The 13800-nt window shown below is 38.5% G+C and overlaps 1 protein-coding gene across 1 annotated transcript in view; it reads right to left on the bottom strand.

Moving 5' to 3' along the window:
• Nucleotides 1-12498: 12498 nt before the first annotated feature.
• Nucleotides 12499-13800, bottom strand: part of LOC110288227 (zinc finger protein 665-like) — a 24051-nt gene continuing 22749 nt past the window's right edge. The window contains exons 6-7 of the mRNA XM_021154631.2: nucleotides 13591-13757; nucleotides 12499-13509 (exon numbers count right to left, since the gene is read on the bottom strand). Coding sequence (XP_021010290.1) covers nucleotides 13453-13509; nucleotides 13591-13757 — 224 coding nt within the window. The 3' untranslated portion in view covers nucleotides 12499-13452. The remainder of the gene's footprint in view (nucleotides 13510-13590; nucleotides 13758-13800) is intronic.

The raw sequence follows: 13800 nt of genomic DNA, 5'->3' as shown, positions 1-13800 counted from the left end.
AAAAAAAAAAAAAAAAAAAAAAAAAAAAAAAAAAGAAATATCACCACAGTCAGAGCTGTGTCGCCCTTCTTTGCCTCAGTCTAGATCCAGCCTGTAGGCCCCCACTCCATTCTCAGCTGTTCTGCAGCTTCCAGCGGTGGTGTCTGTGAACAGAGAGCCTGAGAACGAGAGGACTCCAGCTTCCTTGCAGATCCAGGGACCCCTAAACCAGCGCTAGCTGTCCAGCACCTCAGACTGCATCTTCCCACTCTTGCTGTGGCGCTTCCCTACATCCCAAACCCCACTGGTGACAATGTGGGGTAAACATGGTCAACTCCCGTGTCCTGCCTCCCTGAGTGGCTGTGACCTGTGGCAGAGTGGACAAGGGACCCACAACCCTATAAGTCCCATCTGGTAAGGGGAGATTCATACCTGGTAGAGAGCAAAGAGGAGAGTTACTCAGTCATTGCCAGTCTCTTAGGTCAATATAGTTAAGGTCTCTTTTAGGGTCCTGTCTATCTTTTCTACCTGTCCTGACTTCTGGGGTCCATATGTATAATAACCAAGCAGCTATTTGATGGCTTTGATTATGAACATGATGAAAGATGAATTACAGGAGTCAGGTTACCTGGACCAGGGCATGATGGTCCATGAGACCTCTCTAGTAACATTGTTCAAAACCAAAGAGAGGAGAGTGATGTGATCTAGCAGTGATGAGAATCACTAGTATGACTATGGGGGCAGTCTTTGAATAGTCCCTAGTCAGCAGTGCAATGGGATCATCTGATGTGTAGACTGAACTGTAACATTGGAGCAATTAATTGTTCTGTTCCTTTGAAGAGAGACACACCGCATATGCTGTAGTATTTACCCATTAGAAATCTGATAAACTTGAGAATACATGAACTGGAAATAATCAGAGTATTTTGTTATTGTTTTGTTCATTGTATGGGTACCAAGAAGAATCATCTGGTAGAGGATTGATATTATGGCTTGTTTGCAATGATGGTTCTCATGCTATTGATGCAATTACAAACATCTACATTATAAATCCTTACATGAATACTAACCACCCTGTGCATGGAATGTGGTGTTGTCCTGGCCTCCCTGCCTCCAGAATATGCATCACTGTTTTTGAAGTATTGAGTTCTGGGCTCCAGATATACTGTGTGTGGTAAAGTTCCTGAGAAACTGTGGTACTTCTTAAGGAAGGGAAGCCTTCAGTACATTTTGTGTTCCTCTGTATATTCCTTTAGAAGTCACAGAAGTGTGAAACCTTGACAAAACAGTTTGTGTAGACATTACCTTTTGTACCCTTTAAACTTTGTAAATATCACTGCATCCTGGTACCTACAACTGGATTGATCCTAGCATTTGCCACTATATTCCATTTTTGTTAAAGGTATAAAAAGTCAATAAAATTGTCATACCCTCAGTCTTGCTATTGCCCCATGAAACCAAGCCTGGTTTAATTTCTCATCCACTGTATTGACACTTTGAACCAGTAAATAAGTGGGTGCATTTTCACCTGTATTTCATCACCAACATATTTAAGAAAGTGCCTTTGCCTTCAGGACTGGGCATGCTCACAGAGCTGTTAGGAAACTAGTCATATGAGGAAATAGTGCAGATATAAAGGATTCTGAGAATACACATTATTTAATACACAGTAATTGTTTATAAAAATAACATTTACAAAGTAACTTTGTGTATTAATTTTCTATCATACCAATGCCCTTGATAATGTAAACACAGCATTCTGAAATGTGTCATTATATGTTGCATTCTTTTGGTATTTATTTATTTATTTATTTATTTATTTATAAGGTGGGTCTCACTGTATAACTCTATTTGGTCTGGACACAAAGTCACATAAATTCACCTGCCTCTGACTTCCAAGTAGAGGGATTAAAAGCATGTGTTACCACATTTAAATTTACATGGCAACTTCTGGTTTTTTTAAATTGTGGGAAAACCTTTATTTGTTAAATATTTATGGCATGCATAGGTAAGAATTCATATTGAATTTGATACCTATTGTTATAATACAATTTGAGAAAGTTGCTATTTCTTATCTTTTTTTATATTTACAAATTTCCTGACTTCTTTGTGTTACCCCTTAGCATCTGAAATAGCACAGAATGTATGCATGTTGTGGGAGGATATCGTGACACATTTTTACAGGCAGGAATTGTTCTATCAATGAGAACTAAATTAGAAATCATCTATTAAGTAATGTCATTCAACTATATGAGAATCATAGACTCTAATTATCTTTTGTTTTCTTTCCCAACAAAAGCATTGTTCTCATAAATGAACAGCCAAATTGGCTCAATGTTATTGTTTGGTCTTGGTTTTCTTTTGTTAGATAACTGTATCACTCTGTTGCCCTGTCTGGCAGAGAAGTCACCATAAAGACGAAACCTGATCTTACAGTGCATTTGTCTGGCTCAGTCTCCTGAATGCCGTGATTAAGGCAGTGAATCTACATCCTGGCTCATACACACACATTTAATTTCAGGATTTGATGACAGTTTTGTGGCATCGATTGCTACTCTATATGGGCTAATATACCTAAATTAGAAGACAGTGGAAACTTCAGTTTGTAGACTTTTTCTTAATAATACTGAGAATGCAAGCACTTGGACAGACAGGTAATGTCAATGTTAGGTATTTTATGAACTCAATCCTATCTGTTTGATGACATATATATCATTATCTAACTCCTCACAGATTTCCAAAGGCTTGGGAAATTTGTAAAGTGGTGTCCAATGAAAGGCATATCACCTTCTATCCATCAAATACCTCACCATATAAGTCACATGTTCATTGTTTCAATGAAACATATTAGTGATTTGTTTTCTGTGCTGTATTATTGAAGAGTAAGAAATTGATGCTTACTTTTACAATAGTAAAGATAAAAAGAAAAATTGAAGGACTCATATAATTAGGACAGAGTTAAAAGTGCCCTGCAGTAGATTAAAATTCTATGGTGTCAAAGTGTTAGCTACACACTATGGCTATGCTCAACATTATAGTATGTGTTTTCTCCATCAAGAAGATGGAAATAACAAATGACTGAATGGGAACATTCATATTAAAATATCTGAATTGTGGGAAACATTACTGAAGAGTTGGGAAAATATGAAAGCTACAGGATGTGGAGTTAATTATGGTAAACCATAATGTCATTTACATTGCATTTTGAATCATTATTATATGACAGCCTGGTCAACCATACAAAACCAACCCCAAAACATACATGAAACAAGAGGTAGAATAAAATCTGGAGAACCAGGGATTGGACAGGATGATGGGTGTGTAATGGTTCAAGCTCTCTGGAAAGCTCCATTTGAATAAGACAGTTTTCTCTTGAAAGTACAAGTGGTAGAACAGAGGCATTAGAAAGTAGGGATGAAAATAAACTCACAGAGCTTTGAAATAGTCATAATAATAAAAAATAAATCTTGCCAAAATATTTTTCTGTAATACTTTTTTTGATTTATATATTCACTTTGCATCCCAGTATTGGCAAACTACTCCTCCTAGTAACCGCTAAAACAGATCTGTCCTCCCTTCATCCCTCCCCACTCACATACTCATTATGCCCACTTCTCCTCCAAACCCAGCACTTCCAGTCACTGCTTTCCTAAGCCAATTAGGCACATCCTCTCCCACCAAGGCCAGACAGGGCAGACCCCTTTAGAGAAATGGGACAAACAGGCAGGCAGTCAACAGATTCAGGAACACCACTATTTCCAGTTGTTGGACCAAGCTGCATATCTGTTATATATGTGCAGGGTGCCTATGTCCAGCCCATGTTTGCTCTTTGGTTGGTGGCTCAAAGGGTTCAGGTTATTTGACTTTATTAGTCATCCTATCAGCTTCCATAACCCTCAATCCTTCGCCCAGTTGTCCATAAGGCTTCCGGAACTCCATCAAATGTTTATCTGTGGGTCTCTGAATCTCTTTCCCTTGGCTGCTGGGTAGTGCCTCTCAGAGGACTGTTATGGTTGGATCCTGGAGGCAGGCAACAGATTCAGGGACAGCCCCAGTTACAGTTGTTGGATGACCTGTATAAAGACCAAGCTGTGAATCAGCTACTTTTGTGCAGGGACCTAGATCCAGCACCAGCTTATTCTTTGGTTGGTGGTTCAGTGTCTGGGAACCCACAAGGGTCCAGGTTAATTGGCTGTATTGGTATTCCTGTAGAATCTCTGTCTTCTTTGGGTCCCTCAATTCTTCTCCCAGCTTTTGCATAAAACAAATGTCCACTGTCTAGCTGTGTATCTGCATCTGTTTCAGACAGTTGCTGGATAGAGTCTCTCAGAGGACAGTTATGCTAGGCTCCCATTTGCAAGAATAACAGCGAACCATAAATCATGTCAAAGATTGATGATTGCCCTTGGGATGAAATTCCAGTCGGACTAGCTCTTGTCTAGCCATTCATTCAGTCTCTGGATCCAAAGTTTTGTGGGTGGGATGGTGTCCTTATCCCTCCACTGGGGGTCCTGCCTGGTTACTTGAAGTTGTCTCTTCAGGTTCTGTGTCCCCACTATTAGGCATCTTGGCTATGGGCGCCCACATTGACTACTGAAAATCTTCACCATTCCCAGGACTCTGGGACTTCCTAGAGATTTCTCCACTCCCAACTTCCCCACCACCAGCAACTGCAGATTTCCATGCATTCTCCTGGCCCTTTCTCTAGTCTCTCCCCACACCAAATCCCAACTCTTCATTCCCCTCCCCATCTCCTCTCTCAAGCAGTTTCCTCCCTCTCTCTGCCTCCTATGACTATTTTATTCGCCCTTGTACTGGCTAGTTTTGTGTCGACTTGACACAGCTGGAGTTATCGCAGAGAATGGAGCTTCAGTTGAGGAAATGCCTCCATGAGATCCAACTGTAAGGCATTTTCTCAATTAGTGATCAAGTGGGAAAGGTCCCTTGTGGGTGGGACCATCTCTGGGCTGGTAGTCTTGGGTTCTATAAGAGAGCAGGCTGAGCAAGCCAGTGGAAGCAAGCCAGTAAGGAACGTCCCCCGATGGCCTCTTCATCAGCTCCTGATTCCTGACCTGTTTGAGCTCCAGTTCTGACTTCCTTGGTGATGAACAGCAGTATGGAAGTGTAAGCCAAATAAACCCTTTCCTCCCCAACTTGCTTCTTGGTCATGATGTTTGTGCAGGAATAGAAACCCTGACTAAGACACCCCTTCTTAGTGATATTAGAATATTTTTGCTTGGTCCTTCTTTCTTGTTTAACTTCTTTGAGTCTTTGAGATATATCATGGGTATTCCGTACTTGATGGCTAGTATTCACTTATCACTGAGTATACAGCAAGCATGTCATTTTGGAACTGTGTTATATCACACAGGATGTTTTCTAGTTCCATCCATTTGCAGGCAGGTAAACTTCATGATGCATTTGTTTTAAATAAATAAATAAATAAATAAATAAATAAATAGTATTATATTATGTAAATGAACTATAATTTCTACATCCATTTTTGGAATGAGGGAGATCTGGATGGTTTCCAGTTTCTGGCTATTACAAATAAAGCTGTGAAGAACATAGTGGAGCATGAGTCCTTATGATATTGTGGAGCATATTTTAAGTATATGCCCAGGTGCAGTATAGCTGTGTTTAAAGTTAGAATTGTATCTAAAGTTCTGAGAAACTTCCAGCTTGATTTCCAGAGTGGTTGTACAAGATTGCATCCCCATGCATAATAATGGATGGTTCCCTTTCTTGATAGCCTTGCCAGTATTTGCTGGCCCTTTAGTTTTTGACCTTAGCCATTCTGATGGTTGTAAGATAGAGTATCAGGGACATTTTGATTTGTATTTCTCTGAGGACTAAGAATGTTAAATATCTCTTGAAGTGTTTCTCAGTAATTTCACATTCCTCTGTTAATAATTCTGTTTAGCTATGTAACTCATTTTTAAATTAGGTTTTTCCTTTGTTGGAGTCTAACTTTTTGAGTTCTTTATGTATTTAGGGTATCAGCCCTTTGTCTTACATATTGTTAATGAAGTTTAAGTGATATACTTGTACTTGAGTCAAAGTCTAGGTTGTTGTTTTTTCTTATTGACAGTACTCTTTGCCATGCATAAGCTTTTTAGTTTCATGAGGTACCATTTATCAATTGTTGATCTTGCTGAGCCACTGCTGCTCTGTTCAGGAAATTGTCTCCTACATCAATGTATTTAAGGCTTTTTTCCCCACTATATTTTTTATTTGACTTAGGGTATGGGGTTTTATGTTGAGGTCTTTGATCCACTTGGACTTGAGTTTTGTGCAGGGTGATTTGATACATTTGGATCTATTTGCATTATTCTACATGCAGATATCCAACTCCATTTGTTTAAGATGCTGTCTTTTTTCCATTGTATAGTTTTGACTTCTTTGTCAAAAAATAAGTGTCCATAGGTCTGTGGGTTTAATTCTGGGTCTTTAATCCTATTATAGTTATCAAGCTGTCTTTTTCTGTACCAATACCATTCAATTTTTATCTCTATTATTCTGTAGTACAGATTGTGGTCAGTGATGGTGATTTCTCCCAAAATTATTTTATTGTCCAGGATTGATTTGGCTATCCTGGGTTTATTATTTTTTCAGGGTGTGTGTTGGATTTTTGATGGAAATTGCATTGTATGTGTAGATTGCTTTTGGTAAGATGGTTATTTTCACTATGCGAATTCTACTGATCCATGAGCATGGGAGATCTTTCCATCTTCTGATATCTTCATCAATTTCTTTCTTCGAGGACTTGAAATTCTTGTTATACTGAACTTTCATTTGCTTGGTTAGAGGTACAGAAAGATATTTTATATTATTTGTAGCTATTGTGAAGAGTGTTGTTACCCTAATTTCTTTCTCAGTCTGTTTATCATTTGTATAAAAGATAGCTATTGGGTTTTTTGTTTGTTTGTTTGTTTGTTTGTTTTTAGTTAATTTTCTATCCAGCCACTTTGGTGAAGTTGTTTATCAGCTAGAGGTGTTCTCTGGTAGAAATTTGAGGGTTGCTTATTATACTATCATATCATCTGTAAATACTGATACCTGGACTATGTCCTTTCTAACTCACGTCCACTTGATCCCCAATTATTTTCTTATATCTTTATCTAGAATTTCAAATACTATATTGAATAGACAGGTAGAGAGTGGGCAGTCTTCTCTTGTCCCTGATTTTAGTGTAATTGCTTTAAGTTTCCCTCCATTTCATTTAAAGTTGGCTACTGGCTTGCAATATATTGCTTTTATTATGTTTCACTATATGCCTTGAATCCCTGATCTCTTCAAGACTTTTATAATGAAGGGGTGTTAGATTTCGTCAAAGGTATTTTCAACATCTAATTAGATGCCGTTGCCACTTTTTTCTTTCAGTTTTTATTACTTAATTTTTTTTTACATCTTCATTTTACATCTTCGCTTATTGCCCCCTCCCCGTCACCTCTTCCCACAGTACTTCCCCTATTCCCTATTCCCCATCCTCTTCTCTTCTGAACAAATAGGGACTTGTATTCCTGATCTCTCTAATACTTTTAACATGAGGGGGCTTGGATTTTGTCAAAGGCTTTTTCAGCATCTAATGAGATGAACATGTGATTTTTTTTTTTTTTTTAGTTTTTTATACATTGGATTAAGTTGATCAATTTTTGTATATGGAGACATCCACACATCCCTTGGGTGAAGCCTACTTTACCATGGTGAATGATGTTTTTCACGTGTTCTTGAATTCAGCTTGCAATCATTTTATTGAGTATTTTTGCACCCATGTTCATCAGCCAAATTGGTCTGAAATTCTCTTCCATTGTTAAAAACTTGTGTGGTTTAGCTATTAGGATGACTGTGGCTTCATAGAATGAATTAGGTACTGTTCATTCAGGTTCTGTTTTGTGTCATATTTTCAGGAGTATTAACTCATCTTTGAAAGTGTGGTAGAATTCTGCACTAAAACCATCAGGCCCTGGGCTCTTTAATGATCACTACTAGATTCTCAGGGGTTTTGGTAAGGTTTAGATAGTTTACATGATCTTTCTTTTCTTTCTTTCTTTCTTTCTTTCTTTCTTTCTTTCTTTCTTTTTTTTTATTAGATATTTTCTTCATTTACATTTCAAATGCTATCCCAAAATCCCCCTGTTTACCTGATCTTGATTTAACATGGTACATGGTATCTGTCTAGAAATCATCCATTTCATTTAGATTTTTGCTTTATGGGGAGTACATGTTTTTAAAGAAAGATCTAATAATTTTTTTTTTTTTTTTGGTTTCCTCAATGTCTTTTGTTATGTTTCCCTTTTCATTTGCGATTTTTGTTAATTTGTGACTTTCAGTTAGGTTGGCTAAGGGTTTGTCTATCTTGTTAATTTTCTCAAAGAAACAGCTCTTGGTTTTGTTGATTCTTTGTATTGTTCTCTTTGTTTCAAATTATTGACTGATTCAGCTGGCAGTTTGACTATTTCCTGCTATCTACTCCTCTAGAGCTTTTTCCTTGTTTTTGATCTAGAGCTTTCAGGTGTGCTATTAAGTTGGTAGTATGAGATCTCTCTAATTTCTTTAATAATAACAATATTAATTTATTATTATTACATTATTAATAAATTATTGTTGTTATTTATTTTTATTATTTTATGTATTCACTTTACATCCCTCTCACTGGCCTCCTCCCTGTCACTCCCACAATTCTTCCCCCATGACCCCTCCTCTTCTCCTCTGAGCAGATGGGACCTCCACTAGGTATCCTCCTACCCAGCCCATTTGTGATGCTAGACACTTCCTCACCCATTGAGGCCAGATAAGACAGGCATCTAGAAGAACAAATCCATGTGCAGGCAACAGCTTTTTTGATAGACCCATTCCAGTTATTCCAGACCTACACAGAGATCAAGCTGCATATCTCTTACATATATGCTGAGAAGTCTAGTTTCAGAATGTGTATGTTCTTTGATTAGGGGTTCAGTCTCTGAGAGCCTTAAGGGTCCATGTTAGTTGATACTGTTGGTCTTCCTGGGGAGTTCCTATCCCCTTCAGGACCCTCAGCCCTTCTCCCAACTCTTCCATAAGAGTTCCTAATCTCCATCCATTGTTTGGCTGTGGGGCTTTGCATTTTCACATAGATCTGAAGAAACTATCAAAACCTCAAAGTAAAGAGATAAAAAAGAAACCTAGAAGCATGAATTTCCCTAATTTGGCAATACACTACAATGATATCGAAAAACATTTACTATTGCGATGAGGACACAAAGAGATATGAATAGAATGGTGACATCATCGCTGGCATGCACAGTTGGGTATAATTTCTCCTAGTAATACATCTTATATAAAAAGTCAATCACATGAACACTAGGAAAATTTGGAGATTATAACTGAAATATTACTGCAGATCAATTATAGAGAGAATGTAGTGAAACCAATTTCTACAACCTTTGTTTTCATACATTTTCTTGGGATTTTTTTTTTAGCTGATGTGTATCTGTGTTTGCAAAACGTGTGTATGTATTCTGCGTGTCTGTTATGAACTGCAGTCACAAAAAGACTTCAGATGTCCACAACTAACATTCAGGATGGTTGTCAACCACAATAAGGGCTGGAAACTGAACTCGTGTCCTCATCAAAACAAGCAAGTCTATTAAATTGTATGCCACCACAATAGACTCATCCCCACCCCAGTGGAATTTCTAGTCACCTTAACTTTCACCATCCTAATCCTAAAACTTGGTACATTGTCCCTCTCACTGCACCTTCTGGGGCTCTTTGTTCTCCTTTTCAGTTGAACAAGTTGCACTTATTATTAGTATTAGTGAGCTCTGCACATGAGAAATAGATTCTTCAGAGGGTATCTGGACTTTTAACAGAGATGTGATCAGTAAAGAGAAAACAAAGGATTCTACAAATGATTCCTCAGATCTCAAGCACTTTCAGATTACAGAAAATACCTAGGGAGCAGTTTTAGTTGGCATAACTTGAGTTCCACCAGTTCTAATCAGTCAACCAAAACATGACAGAACAAAAGGGATTGAATTGTTGGGATGATGGTACTATACACCACTGTTCATGAACTTTTGTGGAACAAAATCTGAAGACTTACACTTCCAGTAAGGACCAACATTGTGGGACCTAAAGGATACAGGGGAAGGAGGGGAAGGGAGGATAGCCCACATCTGGCCAGAGATCCTCCTATGCGCTGGGCAAGTGGATGCAGGAGGGCTGCCAGAGGCTTTCCACTCTGCCCTGGGTGGGCTTTTAAGCTACTGACCCTACTCGATGGGGGGTGGGGGTGGACAAGGAGCAGTCCCTGACCGAGGGTCCCGGGGCGACACCCTATACCTCATGGTTATGGGAGAGAGGGCAGAGGGAGAGAGGTTCCCACGCAGGGGAGAGTCCTTAGTCTGGGCCTTTACTGGAGCACAGGAAGGCCTTCCATCAGAAGATTAGAAACGGCTCATTAGGAGAAAGCCTATCCCATCGTCCAAGCACAGCGGGCCATGATGAACAGAGACAGCCTATGGTTTTAGAGCTGTATTGTAGAAAGGCAGGGGGAAAGAGAAAAGGTAAGAGAGAGAGAGAGAGAGAGAGAGAGAGAGAGAGAGAGAGAGAGAGAGAGAGAGTCAGAGTCCATGGCCAAGAGGGGAGAAGAGGAAAAGGGAGAGAGAAAGAAGAAAGGCTAGAGAGAAAGAGAGAGTAAGAGGGAGAGAGAGTAAGAGAGTAAGAGGAGAGGAGAGAGTAAGGAGAGGGACAGAACATAAAGAGAGTGAGGTGGGGCTAAGCAGCCCTTCTTATGGTAGGCTGTTATCTATGATGTTGCTAGGTAACTGGGGAGGAGTCTAGCCTAAAGGTCAGAAGCATGGGACATTGTCTACATGACTACTAGTCACACTTCTCTTGTGGGGGCTGTGGGGGGAGTAACTTTGACTTCTTGAGTCCAGAAGATGTGAGGGAACACCTACCATCCAATGTAGGTGAATTATCACCACTGGATCCCATTGTTCAGCTCTCAACTTGACTGGAGACCAGCATGTCTCTGCATAGCCCAATGCCCCACACAACGTGAGAAAGGATCATGTAATATTCCCTTAATGCTCATATCCTTGCAGTGTGGTTTTCTCTTGAACCACAGGGAGGGACAAGAGATACTGCAAGATAACTATTCTTCCCCACAAGAGCCACACATCTGTAGTTCTGCAGCATCAAATCTCTATACAAACCAAGATGCACATAGTCTACTTAAAGACACTCTATAAAGGTCCACTATTTGCTGAAGGACTCAATAGTATATAAACACAGAGTGTTTTATTCTTTATTCTGCAGAAATCCATCATTCTGGGGTCTATCAGCTACAAAAATGGAATTACCCCAGTGAGCTCACATCCCTGATTTGAAGCACAGTTGGGAATTCTGAGGAGGGGTAGGTGACCTCTATCTTTATCTGTTGGCTCTATCTCTAGGGACATTCCAGAACAACTGCTAGAGAGTGTGTGTGTTGGGGGAAGGGGTGTACCTTATTTTTTAAAATCGGTGAAAAATTAGTGATGAAGATTTATCCACTGTAGCATATCACTTTGCCTAATGCCAGAATTTTCTGAATTTTTCTGAATTTATTATCAATATTCTAAGACTCTTTTGGCTTGGTGTAAAGACTTTCTCTTCTTTCTTTTAGTTCTTCAAAATGACTTTCCAGGACACTCTGGGGGGTTCTTAAACTTTACTTGAACATGTACCTCATCTATTGTTCATAGGTTAGTTCTTTAAGGCTCCATGGTGTAATGGTATTCATAGAAATGGACTCACATCTGAAATTAAGATGAAGATACTACATGAGTAATGCCAGTAATTCGGTTTTGTTTCAGTATGAATGTTCTGGGATGTGTATGGTATTAGCATGCTGGAAATTAACAAAATAAACTCAAATCTAATTCATTACTTGATGCATATAGAATTGAGTGTTAAAGTACAATAGGACAAGAGGACTCGACAATGGTCTGTAGTATTTGCCCATTGATACTTTTGTTCTGAGGGTCAAATTCAAGGAAGAGAGCAGCATTATTGCTCAGGCACCCAAGGCATCTACACTCTGTCTGTGTAGAGTCATTTTAACTGAAACTAATATTACTATGGCAGAAAGCATGAAACAATGAACATCATCTTCCCTATTTTATTTAACACAAATGCATTCTCTTTAGAACACTGGTGCCAACTCTCCTAATCCTACATCTCTTCCATATAATTTAAAGTACTCTTATGCAAGCAGACTCATGTGGAGACAAAAGAAGGGTGTCTCACTCCTGAGACCACTGAAAATACATTTTCTTATGGTTTTTGGCAACCCCTCTGAGAAGTTCATTCCACCCTCAAAGGTGTTGCTACCCAAGCTTTAAAAACATTGCTCTACTATTCATTTTATGTTGCAAGTTTGCAGAAAATATCAATGGGTTCAGCACACTTTTGCCAGAGATATTTCCTGGGGAGATGCCACACATATATTCATCTACCCATCTCAAGTGGAAAATGGAAACAACCAAGTTCAACTTGTTAAACCAATGAGATTTATTGGAGTTACATACAGGACTTAGGGGAAGCAGTTAGTAAATGAGAGCACAAGGGACTCAAAGACAATTGCTATCCTGAAACTGAAAACCAGCATAAGATACAGATAATAAATAGTGGAAATTGGAAGCAAACCGCTTATCTGTAGGCATCTGAACAGGATAAAGATCACCCTATCTTTGTGGCTCAGTTTGTCAAATCCTCTTTTAAGAAGAATAATTTGAGTATGTTCATTTGAGTTAAACATATAGAACGCTGTCAGTTTCATTAGCTATTTTGAGGCATGTATTTCACAGCTTCTCTTTGAAATAGATCATTTCAGTCTCCAGGAAAGTTTATACAACTCCATATTCTTTTGGCTTCTCCATCATGACATATTTAAAAGTGAACAAGTAAAAACTTTTAAGGAAAGATTTCCTTCATTGCTGCATTTTCAGTTTCTCTTCGCATAAACCCTGAGTTGCTCCTAAGATTTGAGGATTATTTAAATGTGTTCCCAAATTCCTCACATATATAATAATTCTCTAGTGTAGAGCTTCAAGTGTTGCAAAAAATACCACTGGAATAAAGCACATGTCATAGTTTTTCCAGTAGACACTTTTTTCTGAATATAAATAACCAGGTATTTTCTTAGGTCTGAGATTTGGGTAAAGACCTTTCCTCATATATCACATTCAGAAGGTTTTTTTTTTTTTTTTTTTTATCCTGAATGCATTGTTTGATGTATTTTAAGAGGTGACCAACACTGAAGGATTTGAACATTTACTATATTTATAAGTTCCTTCTCCTATATGTAGTCTCTGATGAATTCTAAGATGATCTTCCTTGGAAACGGGTTTTTCTCATTCACTTCATTTGTGAAGGTGTCAACCGTGTGCATTCTCTGATAAGAGCGAATATTGTTTTTGGCTAAAGCATTTGTCACATTTATTATATTTGTAAGGTTTCTCTCCTGTATGAATTCTCAAATGAAGATGAGGATTGAATGTTTGGGTAAAGCACATGTCACATTCACATTTGTAAGGTGCTTTCTCCTGTATGAATTCTCTGATGTTTTCTAAGATCACCTCTATAGGTAAAGCATCTGTCACATTCACTACATTTGTAAGGTTTCTCTCCTGTATGAATTCTCTGGTGGATATTAAGACTGTCTTTTCGGGTAAAGAAACTGTCACATTCATTGCATTTGTAAGGTTTCTCTCCTGTATGAATTCTCTGATGAATTCTAAGACTGACTTTGTGGGAAAAGTATTTGTCACATTCACTACATTTGTAAGG

This window comes from Mus caroli, unplaced genomic scaffold, assembly GCF_900094665.2.
Source record: "Mus caroli unplaced genomic scaffold, CAROLI_EIJ_v1.1 scaffold_10072_1, whole genome shotgun sequence".
NCBI classification, from domain to species: Eukaryota; Metazoa; Chordata; class Mammalia; order Rodentia; family Muridae; genus Mus; species Mus caroli.
Note: the sequence above shows the minus strand (reverse complement) of the source record. Positions and strands in the feature narration are given on the sequence as shown.